The following is a 17,192-nucleotide window of genomic DNA, read 5'->3' as shown; positions in this document are numbered from 1 at the left end:
TTATGGCTTGTAAGATTATAAATTCAGGATTAATTAAAGTCTCTAAAAAAATAACAAAACAAAAAAAAATGGGCCAATGAGCTAATCAGTGGATTGAAAATGTTCTCTGGAAGCAGATGATGTGGTCCCTCTGGTGCTGAACTGTTTGAAATATCAGATTTGTGTGTGTGTGGGGGGTGAGAGAATGTTTGTTTAAATGTCTGTGTGTGTATTTGTGGGTGTGTACATGCTCCTGTATGGGCACTGTGTGTGTGTACTTTTATGTCTGAGATATTCAGCTGCTCAGCTTTGAAAAGTACTCTCGACAGTGTGAACGTGTATTATGTAAAATGTAAGCTGTGAAAATTTGTCTTGACCAAGGCTCCTGTGAAGTGAATGAATAATTCAGTTTTATTCTGCTACAAACAATGATTTCACATCCACTCAGTTCTATTGTAAAAATGGCCAGCACTGTGAGGCCATGACAGTGGTAAATGGAGGTTAATATGACAATGTGTCAGAGAGAGAGTGTTGGTGTAGAATGAACAGGGGTGACTACACACCTTCTTTTTATTCAGTTTGTAATGCTCTGTGTATGTGTGTGTCTGTTTGTATGTGTGTGTGTTTGTGTGTGTGTGTGGTATTTGTGCCGGAGGTGATCCTCTGTGTGGGTTTCTTCATTGCTGTGAATGCTGTCCTTGGGCTGTTAATGTTGCAAGCACTGTGCCAGTCTTGGTGCTCAGCCCCCAGGGTGCCACCAAATGGCTCCACAGAATGAGCGGTGTGCAGGACAAACATCTTCTGAGTGGCATTACACTGACAGCCACAGAGAGCCAATGAATGGCCGTGTTCTTCAGCAACTCTCTGGGAAGCAGCACTAACAGCACAGGAGGATACAGTCCACTGCCCTTGCCCCTGCATGTTAAGGACTCCTGAGTTAGGCGATCGCTTGCTCTGGCCTGGCTGTTGGGGGGTGGAGCAGTAGGGGCTGGTCACGGGATGGCTCAGCTACCAATCCCCTCTGCTCTCCCGCTCAGCCAGCTCTCTGTAGGAGCCTTCAGGGCAAGGCAGCTGTCGACTGACCCTGGATCAGCCCTGTGAGGAATGGAAGGATAATGTCTGCGTTCAGTGGATTAGCCCTGTCATGGAGAATGGAAGTTGACTGTGTTTTTGCTGGATTAGTCCTGTCCTGGAGAATGTAGGTGACTCTCATTTTGCGCTGGATTAGCTGTGTGGTTGAGGAGCGTGGAAGCACACGGCATGTTTTAACAGGATTAACCCTGTCCTGGAGGATGGACAGGGTGTTTGGTGTACATGGACACGCTCGCTCATCTGGAGTCCTTGGTACTGCTGAAATAACACACTGTCCCTGTTCTGTGTATTTTTTTATGGCAAATTATACAGTGTGTGCTTACTCTGTCACCCTGCGTCTTACAGATGCACACCCTCTCAGTATCTCACACCCTCTCCCTCTCACTCGTGTAAACACACGCACTCAATTACAGCTCCTGTCAGCTGCGCCGGACCACAGAGGTGTGAATTTCAACAGCCTGAGGATGGATGACTTCTTGCGTTTCGACGATCGGTCATGGCCGTTTTAGCGTGCTCGCATCAGGGCTCAGGCCATCCGCAGAGCGGTTGGAATGTGAAATGCAGTTCTCCCCGCCCTCTCGTTCCTGCTGACTGAGCAACACTCAGCATCTTTCCGCGTTAGAATGCAGGCCGTTTAGTCGGCCATCATTCATAAGGTGCGGGGCCGCTGACATACTATAGCTGTAGGTCAGCTGTACCAGAGGCAAGTCAGATGCAATTCCACGGCAAACTGAGTCAAGGTGGTGAGTCAGGTGGGAGTAGGCGAGTTTGTCTTGTCATAATGACATCAGCACCCACCTACTGATGCTTAAAGTAAAGCCCTTACCCGGACTGGACATTTAAGTAGTAGTGGATCCAGCCTCTGTTATCAGTTTCTTTACTCATTTAATGACCTGAGAAAATATAGCAAGCATAGCCAAGGCTCCTCAGGAGAGGCATGAAGTTTTGGCTGAGGCTTGAAGTTTGAAGATTTATGCCCAGAGTCAAATTGTCTGAGAGATGAGGATAGCATGTCACCAGCATTTCAATAAAGACCATATAATCGTTTGTGTGTTTTTAATATTTATCACCGAGTGCAGAACAGTCTGCAGAATGACTGTGGCATAGTGAGAGGAATGATGAGGAAAATGGCTGTCTGTCCAGTACTCCACTTCCCATAATGCCTTTCACACTGCAGTCACCTGACTTATTACCCTGTGATTACAGTCATGTGATAAGGGAAAACAGGAAGAAACACACTGAGTCCCAATCCACATTTTTGACCACTTTCCCTAAATGCTTCCCCTCAAAATGGCACCAAGTCACTCAAATGGGCATAACTTAGTCCACAAAAGGAATATTCACTTGCTGTCAGGCATGTACAAGCTAGTACCCTTCACGTTTGATGTGGCATCCCAGGATCCATTTCTTCTGATTTCCCAGGGTTTTTGCTCAGAACCCCTTCTTTCAAATTTTATGAGCTCTATTCACAACATCAGAAATTACTGCAGATGGAATTTCATTTTTACAGTATGAATGAATGTTTCTCACACAGTCATGAAACCATAGTAACACTGGACCCAGTAATTCCAGCACGTTTTAATTAGAAGTGAATAGAAATTGTGACAAATTAGTTTACATTTATGTTTACATTTATTCATTTGGAATACACTCTTATCCAAAGAGAATGTTTGCAGCTTCAAGGATCAAATATTATGCGTGTCAAGTGGTATCTGTAGAGAGATAGAGGAGCAAAACATTTTATTCCAGTCACCAATCACAATCAGCCTTTTTTGCATTAAAGCCGGATTTATGAGTGACCACCCTTCGATACAATTTAGTTAGCCCACTGACTTCAATTATAGACAATGTAACATTCAAATCGCCTAAACCTGGAAGATTACAGTTAGCCAGACTCTTGTGTTATAATGGTTTGCGCATGAAGCAGTTTTGTTTTTTTTATACATATTTTTCTCATCTAACGCTACTTCCTGCGGATTGATTTAAGTTTACCTCCTTGCTGTCTCTCATTTTCATGCAGTGCTTGTAAACCATTGGAAACATCAGTGTGGGAGAGGACATGCCTAAAAAAATGTAGTGTTGTAAACCTTTTTCAAGATTGTTAAAATTATACTTCTGATTTATCACTTCTGGCATTTCCATTATTTTGTAGAGATATTTTTTGTGGACAACGGCGGAGTCTGTCTCAGATGCACACCCACATAACACCGTTTCCCTTCCTCTCTCAAGAATGTACTTGTGTGGTGTCATGTGAAGTATGGACTCACTTTCTCACTTCCCTCTCTCACGTGTGAATTGGGACGCAATATTTGGAAGGGAGCTAACCTTACCCCTCTGCCTTTTGCCAGATAACTGGTAGGACTCAACAGCCCTGCAAGGAGGAAGAGTTAAATGGAGCCCAGGGGTTTGGAACTTCAGTATGGCCTTTGACCTTCTCTGGGATTGCATCCACTGTCCTCCATAACATTAATATTGTTTTTTTTGTTGGTTAGGGATTGCAGTGCTCCAACAGCACTGGATACCTGTTTATACAGCAAACAATCCAGGAGTGCTTACTGAGAGTGCTCTGTGACTGCATACTGACTGAGACCCTGTATGTTTCCAGTCTGCTGGTCACACCCCCCACCGGCAGCCCCAAACTTTGTCTGTTTGGCGTTTCCTGCCAATCAAAAAGCTCTAATACATGGCCTGGTTTAGAGGGGCTTCCTTTACTGCAGGCTATGCAGCAGAGAGCCTGAGGGACCAGCCGAAGCAGGGCTCTGTAAAGTAACCAGAGCCTTTCTGCTGCCTTTGACATCACCACCTTTCTGAAATCCTCCTCCAGGAGTTACCTTCTGTCACCCGACAGGCGGACATAAAACTCTGCCTTTGCTTGAAGTTCCCTGTTTAATGGCCACTGCGTCCACCAGCAGCCCCCTTAGGGTTATCAGATTAAACATTGAAGAGTACAGATAGCCTCTTTGCTAGCCGTTGCCCAGGCAACATGCAGAACAAGACTGCTGAGCCGAGTGGACATACTGGTGTTTATTAGGCATGACACGAAATATCGTAATATTGAATTTCCTGAAGCCAGAATATGGCAAAATGTTTCATGGCCGTGAGAAAATCATGTAAGATCAAATTACCAACTGACTTGATTTTGCATGAGTAAAACTGGTCAGAATGTTATTTATACTTTACTTATACCTAAAAATCATGTAGTGGGATTTTTACTCATTTTTCTCATTCTGTCCATAACTCCTCAGCAGTGCTGTGACAGAAATACTTGGTTAGTTCTGATCTATTGTTTCCGGTGACCTTTTTTGCACTCTAACAGCTCTTAAGTTTGTCACTGAATTTTGACATGATTAAAGATCCATTCCACCTCAGTAAGAACGTTACACATCACTAAGAAGTCACAAACATGTATCATCTTTTCTAGATGTAAGTAGTGTAAGTAGTACTTGTTGCAAGCCAGAAATTGAACTGTATTGTGTGATGTTAATATGAAATAAACAATCATGTCTCAAAGGCCAGCTTGTTTGCTAGCTTGTTCACTGGCCAGGGAATCCAGCGGCACTATTTAGATAATGTTAGAATGTTACTATGGCAACGGTATTGCAACAATCTAGGTGACTACTTTCATTAGCAGTTTCATGCTTGAATTCGGTCTCTCTTCTTAGTTTGTGTAGCTAAGTACCTAACCTTAGGTTCAGCCAATTATGGACCTGTTTCATAAAGCGATACTGTGGCACTCAAACCCATATTAATATTTGCACAGCTAGGGGTTTGATATATGTTTTGAATGGTATTATATTTTTGTTCTCCTACCAGCATCATTTCTCAGGGGAGGGTTGTTTTGTGATAATTCTGTATCATGAGCTCAATTTTGTAGGGTAAGGTATTGTGAGCCGAAAGTACCGTCTCGTGCCTGGTGTTTGTGTGCAACTGTGTCATGTGGCCTGGCTCCTTCTCTGCTGAATCCTTGTGGCCCCACATTCTTGCCTGCAGATGACTTGCACATCCACAGCTTCCTCCTCTCAGTTCTCCTGCCATCCTCTGAAGCAATCTGCTGAGACTCAAAGGCTTGTTGGGATGCAGTTGTCCTGCCTGTCCTTTATATCTGTTGGCTGGAATGTTCCCCCCCAGACGCCATGCACATAAAGATGGACAGATGTGCTCTGTGTTGGTCCCTCGCTGTGATGGTGTCAGAGGCTCGCAGGCGAGACAGTTAGGTTCAAGTAGCGCTGTAATGGCCGCAGCTGTCACCTCAGCCGCTGACGGACATGCGCCTTGGATAAGTGCATATCCTGAGCGACAAAATGCAACTGTAAATGAGCAATCAAAAGCCAATCAAAAGGCTGTTCCATCGCAGCAGAACAGTACAATCGGTTCACATTAGCGGGTCACTGATGACACATTATTGCTGGACCAGTTTCAGTGAAATTCACAAAGCGTTATTCTCCTGTTCCTGCAGGATTCTCATTGTTTTGTGTGATCGCCAGCTCTCCTTCCTCTGTCTCCAGACGGTGCGAGTGTTTTAATGTCCCGCGTTCTGTGTCTTTTCTCTCTTTCTCTGAGTGTACTTTCAGCCACCTGTTTCTGGCACTTTCTCACAATCACTGCAACACATTTTGTTTCTGTGTGACCCTCTTGGTTTGTGTCACAGCCTTGGAAAAACAAAAAATTGTGACGCAGAAGATTCACTTTGTTTAAAGGCCGCTGTGCTCTCATCCCACCATTATTCGTTGCGAGAGGTCTCTTTTGGAAACCGAGGGGTCGTTGTTGACGTATTTCACTGTTGTTTCGAGTGCCTCACAGGGGAGGCTGAATGAGTCACTCTGAGTCCGGAAAATTCTTCAAAGAAGAGCTTGTCTGCTTGCTTCACAACCTGACCTGCGAGAGAGCAAACATCCTCCAAGCCTACTTGACTCTGCTCCCGCACCGCTGGTCTCTGAGCTGAACTAACCTGCTCCTCTTTGTGTAATCCCTGGGTGTGTTCAGAACAGGACAAGGCTTGCTGTGTGTGGAGTGGACAAGTGCTTTGTGGGCCAGGGGATCCTGACTGAGCTGTATAATCAGTGTTCCACTACATCAGTCACTGCTCCATAATGCGCCTCATTTGGACACATTGAACACATCAGACCTAGTTTTCTTTATATATATATATATATATATATATATATATATATATATATATATATAAAATGTGTGTGTATATATATAATATATATACATACACACACACACACATATAATGTCATACCAGTCAGCAGTAAACTGTGTTGGTGGCCTTGCTCTGACCACAGCATGTCCATGTCTCTGCTGTCAGCTATAATTCTGACCGGCAAATGAGCTGAGTGCTAAAAAACACAACGGTTCAAGTAGTCAGAGGGAGCCGAGGGCTGTAATTATCGCTGTTTAATTATCACTGACCTCTGGTAGCGGACTTCTAATGGGGACCAGTGCTCTCGTTACAGAAGTGAAAAGGAGCATTGATTTATTTTCGTTTATTTATTTATTTATTTTCCAGACTGCTGCTGTTCTGGCAGATTGGAGCCGTTATTAAAACTGCGGAGGTCCCGCCAGCTTGCACGTCACACTTCAGTGTTTCAGAAAGTTAATTACCGTCTGATTGTTTTGAGCTTTGCTGTGCTTTTCATCAGCCTGTGTTCAGGATGGGTTGTTTCTGGTCTGTGGGCATTGTGACCGGTCCCAAAGTTCAGCTAGTTTCTCATTATAAAACCATGCTGTAAAGGGACAGCATGCAGTGTGACAAGCTAACCAATAGATTGCAGTTATTGGACAACTGACAGGGTGGTAGGCACAGCTCTAGACTGCTCTGATTGGACAGCTGGCGGTGTGATAGGCACAGCTCTAGACTGCTCTGATTGGACAGCTGGCGGTGTGATAGGCACAGCTCTAGACTGCTCTGGTTGGACAGCTGACAGCTTGAAAGGTAAAGCGCTAGAATGCTGTTTTTACACATGTGGTGTGAAAAAACAAAGCTTTAAATTGCCGTTAGTGGAGCAGGCAGTGTGATAGATAAAGCCATAGGTCCCTGTTATCCAGTATGTTGTAGTGCTCAGTAGTGTTCTTGAGCTGTGAATGTTGTGGCTGGTAAAGACCTGGCTCCTGTGCTGGTATTTGTATTGCTGGTGGCGGTATTCGGTGTGTTGGGTACTCCTGCTAACTGCCTTTCAAAAGTTACATGGCTTTATTGACAGTGTAATGGTCGATCTGGAATCAGATGGCGCTGAAAGGTAATGCTCTCGGGATTGAGCCGGCTGTAGATTCAGTTGATCTCGCTTTCGATTGCTGCTGTCTCGCTTGGGGCCTTCCAGCACCATGGCAATGTTGATACCCGGGGCTTGAGAGATGGAGGTGTGGGAACCCTCTTTTTGTTCATTAAACTTTTATTGTGTCCCGCTTAAGGCCTGTGTCTGTTTATATAAACGCCAAACAAGGAGTCCTTCCTTGTTCTTCGGGCGCTTCTGGCGAAATCGGGCGAGTCCGAGCTTCTGAAGAAATGAGATTCCCACAGTCCTCGCTCCGGAGTTTGCTCCGCAACGCTTTCATCTCATTAAGGGCATGAGGCTGCACTGGCCCTAAATACAGAACTGGAAAGGCAGGGATGCGTAGATCTGGGGGAGCTGGGCTGATCCCTTCTGTGTCCCCGCGGAGTTTCTCTCTCTCTCTCTTCACGAAAGCACCAGAGCTGGCACCACTGCTGAGCTCTCCTCTGACAGCTGTGGGCAGAAATGAGGGTTCCTGCATATTCCTGCACACTTTTTCAATTAATTTTACAACAAAAAAAAAAAAAATATTTTACCCGTGTTCCTAATTTCTTACTTAAAATGTACCCTGCGGTTATGCTTAAGCTTAATTGAGAGGGAGGATAAAGGAGAACAAGGGGCCGTGTCGTCAGACCTGCTCGTCAGGCAGAAATGGAATAAAAATAAATAAAACAGATGTGGCCACATTCTCTGGAAGCACGTTTCAGTTGCTTGGAGGGTACTTTTCAATTAAATATGCTTTTTCAGAGGAGCTGGTCAGTGGCACCGCCAAGGCTTTGCTTTGCTGCGAAAGGCTACAGGTAATAAAGAGAATGGATGACGTCCTCTGTGGTGGAATTTGCATTCACTCTTGTCATTAACGGATGCTCATCTGCACCATTTGAGTGGACGCCTTCTGCGGGAGTGTATTTGGGCTCCGGCCAAAAGAGAATGGGACGCATCAGGAGACCGGTCGCGTGGAGAGATTCCTCGGGCACGCGGCCAGTCTGTGGGTGGAGGGTGTAATGAATTGTTCTCGGTGTTTATGCAGGAAGGGCTAGTGGAGACGTGCATGTGAAAGTGAAATCCCTGTCTGGGACATTGGAATGGCTGTGGTCTCATCCCACAGCCTTTAACCTTTAATTCTTTTTAAGCTTTGTCCCTTTTATGCAACCCTATATTGAAATCGCCAATTATATACCATAGTAGGCTCGTCTCATTGTAGTAGGATCGCCAAGATGAGGTGAAGGTAACCACCAATAAGGCTGCACACAGCTCTTTATTGTACTGTAGGCTCCAAATGAGTGCTAGCTGGACGATTGGTGCTACTCCTCTGTCATCTGAGCAACTCGCAGGGGCCTGGAGGATCACAGGGTGCCTAAGAGCGGTGAAGTGAGCAACCACTGCCAACATACCCATGCCTGTCCCCAGCGGATCGTAGCCAATCTGTTGTGAATTCCCAGTCATCGTTGGCTAATGACGCAGCGGGATTGAACCCAGGCCGTAGAGCTCAGCTTGCACTCAGGGCGAGCGCCCTAACAATCCAGCCTTTAAACCTTTAACCTTGAGCCAACTGTCCAGGCTGTCTGCTGTAGGGAGAATACTCATAGTAACAGCTCAGTGATGGACTAAGGCCTGCGTCTCCATGGCTACCGTATGTCACAATAATGGAGATGGCTATGATCCTATGAGGAGCCAAAGGTCAAACCTGGAGAGAGAGAGAGTGAATTCATAAGGACAGTTCACTGCATTGCCTTTTGTTGGTTGGATATAATGTCTACCATTGAGTCTGTCCATGACACATCCTCAGAGGCCAAATTATGCAACTGGAACTACTTGACAGAAAAAAGAAATGCATATTTTTCATGTATGCCTTCAACAAAGCAGATAAGGGGGTGAGACAGCTGTTTAAACAGCTGTACATTGTAACAGCCAATCCACAGCAGGAACTCTTTGAGAGGAACAGCATCACGTTCAAGCATCAGCACATCTCTCTCTCTCTCTCTCTCTGTTTCTCTTCCTTTCTTTCCCTTTCTCTGTCCCTTTCTCTCACTTTCTTTCTCTGAGAGGGCGATGTGTTTATCGCCATGCGCTGGAGAGGAAGTGACATTGTGTCCAGGGGAGAGGCCTAATGAACAGAATGGATTAATTACCAAGCTTAATTGGCTTTTTTTTTCAGCCTGAGCCAGTTTCTGGGCAGGGGATTGAGAAGAGATGTCCATGACTCATTGATTTCCTTATTTTTGTGGTCTTCCGTTTCAGATTAGTTACGTTTTTTTCCTTAACACGATAAGTGATTTAGAAGAGCCAGGACCCCCTGCAAAGGCATGCTTTCTGAGAGATGAAGAGTTAGCTGCTTAGCATTCTCCCTCCTTCTGCTCCTCATTATGTCAGGATGCTTATCCCTGCACTGTAGTGAAAGATCAAGCGCCAGGATTAGCGCTGTTGATTACAGATGGTGTGTTTTCTTGCAAACCTTCTCTACCATTACTATTTTTGCTGTTGTTTCGTGTGTGGATTGGAGCTGTTTGGTTGGTTTTGTATTGGAGCTGTATTGTTATAATTTGGCTGTCATAGTCCTGAGTAGAGTGGCTACTCACTGGTAATATTCCTGCAGTGTGAAATAGAATAGAAAGGACTTAGGTAGGTCTATAAAGTGGCCGAAATGGCTGAAGGAGTCAGTTTTCTTTAAAGGAAAGCCATGGGATGCTGAGCACTTACTTCAATACCACCTCTTACAAAGGGCACATTAGCTTTTGCATTTTATTCAGTGTTTGTCCATTTTGCATTGTGCGCGTGTGTGCGCGTGCATATGTGTGTGTGTTTGTGCATACGTGTGCATGGGTGTACATGTGTGTGTTTGTGTGTGCGTGTGGACGTGCGTATACATGTGCATCTGTAACAGCACTTTTCAAGCTGTGTATGTTGCCAGGAAGAGTGGTTGAGGTTGAAAGGTGAAAGTTCAGGTTAGCAGTGATGGGAATCATAAAACCAGTATTATTGAAGACAGAGGTGTATGGAGAAAAACAATAGCCACCAGACATTGCCTGGGAGATGTATTAAATATAAATAATCTTTTAGCTCTGTTTGATACACAGGAATATTGGCCCTCAGGAAGTTACGGGAACGTAAGTGCTTGATGAGGCTGTGCGCAATAGACAGAGACAATACTGAAATATTATCCTCAAGTAACTTTCACAATATCAGTGAATAGAATGCATGCGCAATGCCGTGTGCTGCATAATGCACAAGGCTCAGTGTCATTTTGTCCTTGTTCTCTCATGGCTACCTGCACTCTTCCATCCATCTTTATTTCACGCACACTGAAGGCCCTTAAGTCATACATTATTGCATTGTGGGGGCCATGCCCACGCTCATCAATTTTGCATGGGGGTTTGTTTTTCCCAATGACAACTCTCCCACTCTCTGCCTCTGAAGTTCTCTATCTAGTTCCCTATAATTGGGCTGGATGTGTGCGTGTGTACGCGTGTGTGTGTGTAAAAGTGTGTGTGCAAGTGTGTATGCACGCATACTTGTGTATGTCTGTCTTTGTGACAACCTGGTGACAGTCTCTTCTTGAGCGCAAGTGAATATTTGTGGCAACACTATGCAATGTGTGAATGCCCCAAGACCAGTTTGTTCCTTGAGGACATTGGGCACGTTCTGCTCCTCGGCGTGTGTTGCCTTCCTGCTGCCTCCCGTACAGGGGGATTGTAGGGGAAAGAAAAGGAGAGGGCGCTGTGCTACTGTGAGCCGTTCACACACCCTGGAGGAAGGAATAAGCTGCCATGTCGGCAGAGACGAGACGGCCACTCCAGAGATTAACTGGGTGCTCGAGGAGTGCATTTTTGTCAAGTATCATAAATAATTTGAATACATATTTAAATAAATGAATACAATAATAAGCAGCTGGATAGGCAGTCTTAAGCACTCAAAGCAAATGTTTCTGACGTAAGACCAGGAATTAAAATCCTATGCATTGGGAGTATATGCAGTGAGCATGCCGAAACGGCCTCTCTAGATTACACACAGGTTAGTGGCGGGGGGGAAAGGGGCTCATGAGCTCACTTCAAAGCTGCATCACACATTAATTACTGTGGTGACAAAGAGGTGACAACACATGTAATTACAGACAGCCCATCAGGTTGTTCCACATTAATGACCGTGCATTCGGCCGGGGAGTGAGGGGAACAGGGTGAAGAGGCTGCAGAGAGCGAGAGGCATCTCTCAGTAAACCAGGGTGAAAGGGAGCAACTTCACTCTTTTATGCACCCCTTTATTTGTGTAAGCAGTATTGATTCCTCCGGCAGAGGAATCAATCCATCCCGGCTCTCAAAGACGTCTGTCTTGCGCTGGCAATGCTAATGCGGCGAGAGTTATATTTTGGGATTTTTTTTTTTTATTCTGAAAGGGGAAGGTCCGCTCTCCTTGAAGGGGGGGGGGGGGGGGGGGGGGGCATGCTGTCAGTGTCCACTGTGATAAGATTTAGTCTAGCCAATTGAAGAGGGGAAAAACAAATGGAACTTCTCACAGGAAACTGTAGGCAGTCTAGGCTAAGGAGTTGGAGGTCTTTTCAAATTCGATGATCTTTTAAAACTAAGAATCAATATCCTCTAAGTGAGAGGAGAGAAGACTGGCAGCACCTGTTCTGTCTGAATATGTTTTCTGGTTTGGAAAGATCGGAGTAGGTTTGATTACTTTTGCAAAAAATCCTCATTGGTATTAAGTCCTCATCTGTGCATCAGTGGCTCAGAGTCCCAGACCTTTATAGACGTGCTGTCTCGTTTATTTCAGATCTATTCTTCAAAAAAAAAAAACAGCTAATTGAAATTACTGCTGTTTCACACGTAAGAGATATGATGGGATGTGTGCGTCTAATGGTGTGAAGTCTAGCTGGTAGAGTTGTTACTCAAAACCCCTTGCTCGTTCAGAATACTGCTGCTCAGTTGGTTGACAATGTCCCCAAATTCTACCATGTCTCACCCATACCCATCTCCCTCCACTGGCTACTGATGATGGCATGCACTGGTTTCAAGATGCTGGTGCTTTGAAACTGATTGATGATAGGCAGCCATCCTGGTGCCACTCAAAGGTCAGGTGCTACACCCCAGCCCAGGGCATTGTGCACATTATCTAGGGAGGGCTTGGCTATCCACCCCTCTGGCAATTTCTCATCCCAGTTGTGACCTCTGTCTAAACGTTATGTGATACAGAATAATATTCTAGGGGGGGTGGGGCTTTCTTTCTCCTTCCATGCTTTCTGTCTGAAGTGATGACTAGCTTGGGCAGGAGTAGCCTACTGTATGGAACAATAGGCTTTATGGGCAATTGCATGTGATTGCAGTGAAATGAGTGCTTTGACACAAAAATAACTTCTAGTCAATCCAGGCATTGGTGTTAAATGATTCTGTTCCAGGTAACAATGTAATGCTCATTCATTTAATTATAGCAATTGTTGCTATGGGAGATTCTTTAACATAATGTAACTTTAGAGTTGGTCTAAACCAACCAATATATTCACATTAGAAGAATGCAGTGTGGCTGTTCACAATGCAGAACAATTTGCAGTAATGTGATTTATGTAAATGGGTAAAACTATTTTACCTAGACTGTAAAATAATTTAGACTGGTATCGCTGAGTAATAAATTTGTTAAGCAAGATAAAAAGAGATGGCAAAATACTGGTTAGCAAGCCCAATAGATGTAATTGTCTGTCTGTCAGGACAAACCACTACAGCTAGATAGCCATCTACCTTCAAATCTTAATATACACTTCTCTCTTTTTTCTGTAACTCTATCAATACTTTATTCTTGTCCCAATAGTATTGCCCTGTGGTCTAAAGCACACCTGACTAGCTAGCATGCAGTCACAGATCATAAGTACCTACCTTCCTCGACACTGTTATTCTTTGGCAACATACAATGTCAATGAAATTTTCTATAGTTGTGCATATGTCAAACATCACTGCAGTCTCACAGCTGGGCAGTAGTAGGCGAGCTAGCGAGCTAAACCAGATTAAAATGGTCAAAATGAAAGCAAGTATCGCCACTACATCTATTGTTGCTCGCTGGTCAGTGACTTGACACAAGATGATGCTTAGATAGCAATGCTGGATCACACAGGAAATACAGTAGCTTTGTATGGATTCAGTGCTTCACGCTGTGTCTTGCTACAGAATTCTAGCAATTATCCCAAGAGCACACAGCATTGTGATCTTTCTTTATTTTACTTGTCTTCATGCTTTATGCACCAGATCATCAGCTGTCCTTCGATCTTCCACATTTTTCCTTGCTGTTACTGGCTTTGACTGCAAATGCCTGAGCATGCAGAAAAACCAGCCAGTGACACTTTCATGCATTGCTAAACAACAGTATCTGTGTTTCCATCAGGTTTAACAATCATGTTAAATTTATATGCGTGCAGTCTACGGAGAGGAAGTTTCTCCTGCCCTTTGCTGACATTAATCTTCAGCTGATTCCCTCTGATCAAGCACTTCTTATGGAGTGCAAGGCTGGTATTTGGCAGCATTTTCAATGCTGATTTCGCACCTGCACTTAGGTGAAGGTATGCACTGAGCTCTCTGATGCAGCCCGTGCTCTTGTGGAAAGTGCGAGCTTTGATTAAAGTGCTGCTTGATGAAGCTGAGCAGCTTATTGAATGCAGATGGGATCAATTCCACCACAAAGCTGCTATTAAACAAGTGTCTGAGAGATAAAGGGTAGGAATGCACCCTTTGTTCTCTCAAAACTTTGTTTCAGTTTTTGCTACGTCGTGCAAAGACCCTGATTAGAGACCCATTAGGAGCAGGGGCGTTTCGAACAGCAGAGAGATGGGATTAGTGCCAGCATCTTTATCCCCGTTCAAACTACCATCTGTCTTGCCCAGTCCGGCCGTTCCCTGGATTCGACAGATGCTCTCAATCACCATTATTCATAATGAGGAGAAGAGATCGCTCTTTGCTCAGAACCCAGATGCAGGCGGTCTGAATGCTCTCCAGTCCAGACAGACACGTGCTTCAATGCCCGATTTCAGATCAAGTGAAGTTTGCTGGGTCATCTGGAACTCTCCGCCAGTGCAGTCTTTGACTCCCTTGCTTGGAGACCTCGTGCTGACCTCAGAAACCTCCTTGTCTTCATCCAGTCGTCACATCAAAGACGGGTTACTTCTCAGAGCTTCCTTTGAAGGGGAGTGAGGTAAAGGGATGTGTGGAAGGACGGGGATAGATGGATGTCTATCTAAAAGGTGTCACAGGTGCAAGGAGGGAGGGAGAGATGATGAGGTGTAGGAGAGGGGGCAGGCAGGCGTGGCAAATGTATCTAAACTATCATGAACTCTTAGGCTTTGGATAATGCTGGGTTTGACAGCACTGAGTGGGGAAAAAAAAGAAAAGCTCGGGTGAACTTTCTGAGTTTGACGAAAACAAAACAAAGCAGGTGCTGCTGTGAAATGGGGGAAAAAAACCACAAACTTGTCTATGTATTGTCAGCATTTTTTTAATCCACCTCTTTAGTCAAACAAAGACTTCCCTTTTGCACTGCCATTATATTCTCCACACATGTTCTCTGTGTTTTAGAAAGGTTGTTTTTTATTCAGTCAATATCCCTTGTCTTTTGCTGACAGAGTATTTCATCCCACTCTTTCTCACAACTCAATCTCAAGAGCTGCCGAAAGTCTGCTTAGTCTCTCTCATGCTCTCTGAAGCTACTTGAAGAGAGCTGTTGCAGGAAGTCAGGATGTGATGATGTGGTGTCAGCAGTGGGATTATGCACATCTCTGCCAGCCCACTTGCTCCTCAGGATGTTCACAGGTTTCTGGGCGGGGATTGAGGAGGGAGGAGGGGCTGGCAGTTGGGGATAGTGACAGATGACAGTCCCTTTTGCCGCTGCAGCATTCGGAGAGGAAATGGGGTCCCTGAAAGTGCTTTAACCAGACAAAGGCTGTCAGGGCTGTGAAGGATGGGCTACTGGTGACAAATACAGAGGGAATAGGAAGGAAAGTGTTACATAGGGGTGGACATACGTGACTGAGCCAGACCTTGAATGAAAAAAAAATCTGCTCTCTGAATCCAGTTCATGTTGTGAGGTGGGAATGTTCTCTCACTGTTAAAGTTTTAGCTACCTGTCGTGATGCATACAGGAGAAAGTTGTTCTGTCTCCATTTCTTTTCTGACAGAGGTGGTGTAGGGATTGGATCCTACAGATGCCACAAGAAAGGGATGCAAAAACACAGAGCATGATGAGCATAGCTGTGCCCTAAATGTTGGTTACGTTGGTGCTGCAGGACTACAGTGCTGTGAGCTTCTTCAAGGCCTTAAGCAGACCTTCATATTTGTGATGTTATTCAGCTGAAAATACACTGCCCACGCTTTGACAGTGCATAATTCTTTAGCTATTGTGAGCCTCAACCCTGGCTATTTAATCCTGGATTGGTTTCATTTAAGATCACTGTGAATGGGGAAGAGTGAGCAGACTGTGTGTGTTGAAGGTACTGGTTTGTTTTAGACTCTCTGAGCACTCCTCGTTGATGGCGTGCCCTGGAATTTTTGATACAGACCATTCCCCAGGGAATGTCCCATTGTTAACGCTGTGAACTTTTTAAACCGTGCTTCAGTTTTACTCTTTATGAAATCTTCACCAGTGCCTGTGGAGACAGTGCTTCTCCCACACTTCAAAAAAAAAACCTGTCTTCTCATGGGCACTGGGCTTATCTCACACTCTATTTGAGAGTGGTGGAAAGTTTACTTCTCTTATTTTATGGAAGGAATAGCTACTTCTGCTGCAGCTCTTAACAAATATGCTCAGTCTGAGCAAAAGCCAAAGCAAGTTAATAGCTGTGTTAATAAGTACTGTTTTGTCAACAGAGAAAGATGCCACAGCAATGGCAGATTTAATTTCCTACCAGGACTGATGATCGTAAAGGGAGTTCATAACCTGCAGCATTATCCTTGTCAAAATGCAGGTAAAAAAAAAAAACACACACACAGGGAGTGTGTTATTTCTCTGTGCACCCCCGCAGTGTGTTAGCTTCCCTGAAACCTTGGTCATGCTGTGAGGGGGCTAATGCAGATTTTGGGGAGGTCAGGGCTGACGGCAGCTGGCAATTTATACATTGGGGGTATCCTGCTGGACGGCACCACCCTAAGAAACTGTGTAATATGAGAGCGGAGAGACACAAAGTTTCCAACTGTTTCTATCAAACCACCCAGCTATTCTGTTTGCACTTATCATGCATCTGTTGTTTTTAGTGGAAGTTGTTTGACGATGGAATGTGAATGAGAACTTTTCATTGGCTGGCGGCAGTCTCGCATGGCTTGTGAAACCTTACACTGAGCAGGAATTGGAAAACACTTCAAGACTGCTTGATATCTACTCACAGGTCGTAAGGTGCTTAGAACAGTGATTATTGTTACTAAAAGGCTGCTAAATGGCACAGGACATTATTTAAGGTGTTATGCCTCTGTGCCTCTAAGTCATGGCAAAGTCACAAGCTTGCAAGGGCAAGTGATTGATGTTTGTGCTAGGGATAGCCCTCCCAGTGGAGTGTGCTTTCTCCCAATGATCCCACATGCGTTTTTTTCCCCTCCACAACAACTTTTATTTCCCGTCCCATGTGCTGTGCTCCTGACACTCTGCCTGTGTGTATCTGTCGCTCTGTACCACAGCTCTGCCCACCTACACCTGCGGGAACCCGGGGCCCCTGCAGAACGGCCTCCAGCTGGGCTCCAGCTTCAGCATCGGGGACAAGGTCCGCTACAGCTGCAGCGTGGGGTACACGCTGGAGGGACACTCCGTCCTGTCCTGCCAGGCCACCTCCAGCGGTACAGCCGCATGGGACTTCCCACTACCCTACTGCAGAGGTGAGCCCCG

The 17,192-nt window shown here is 45.1% G+C and overlaps 1 protein-coding gene across 1 annotated transcript in view; it reads left to right on the top strand.

Annotated features, from left to right (window-relative positions):
* The window catches only part of LOC118786567 (CUB and sushi domain-containing protein 1-like), a 159,322-nt gene that overhangs the window by 35,219 nt on the left and 106,911 nt on the right, over window positions 1-17,192 (top strand). The window contains exon 4 of the mRNA XM_036541696.1: window positions 16,988-17,182. Coding sequence (XP_036397589.1) covers window positions 16,988-17,182 — 195 coding nt within the window. The remainder of the gene's footprint in view (window positions 1-16,987; window positions 17,183-17,192) is intronic.

The sequence above is a fragment of the Megalops cyprinoides genome, chromosome 12 (genome assembly GCF_013368585.1).
Source record: "Megalops cyprinoides isolate fMegCyp1 chromosome 12, fMegCyp1.pri, whole genome shotgun sequence".
NCBI classification, from domain to species: domain Eukaryota; kingdom Metazoa; phylum Chordata; class Actinopteri; order Elopiformes; family Megalopidae; genus Megalops; species Megalops cyprinoides.
Note: the sequence above shows the minus strand (reverse complement) of the source record. Positions and strands in the feature narration are given on the sequence as shown.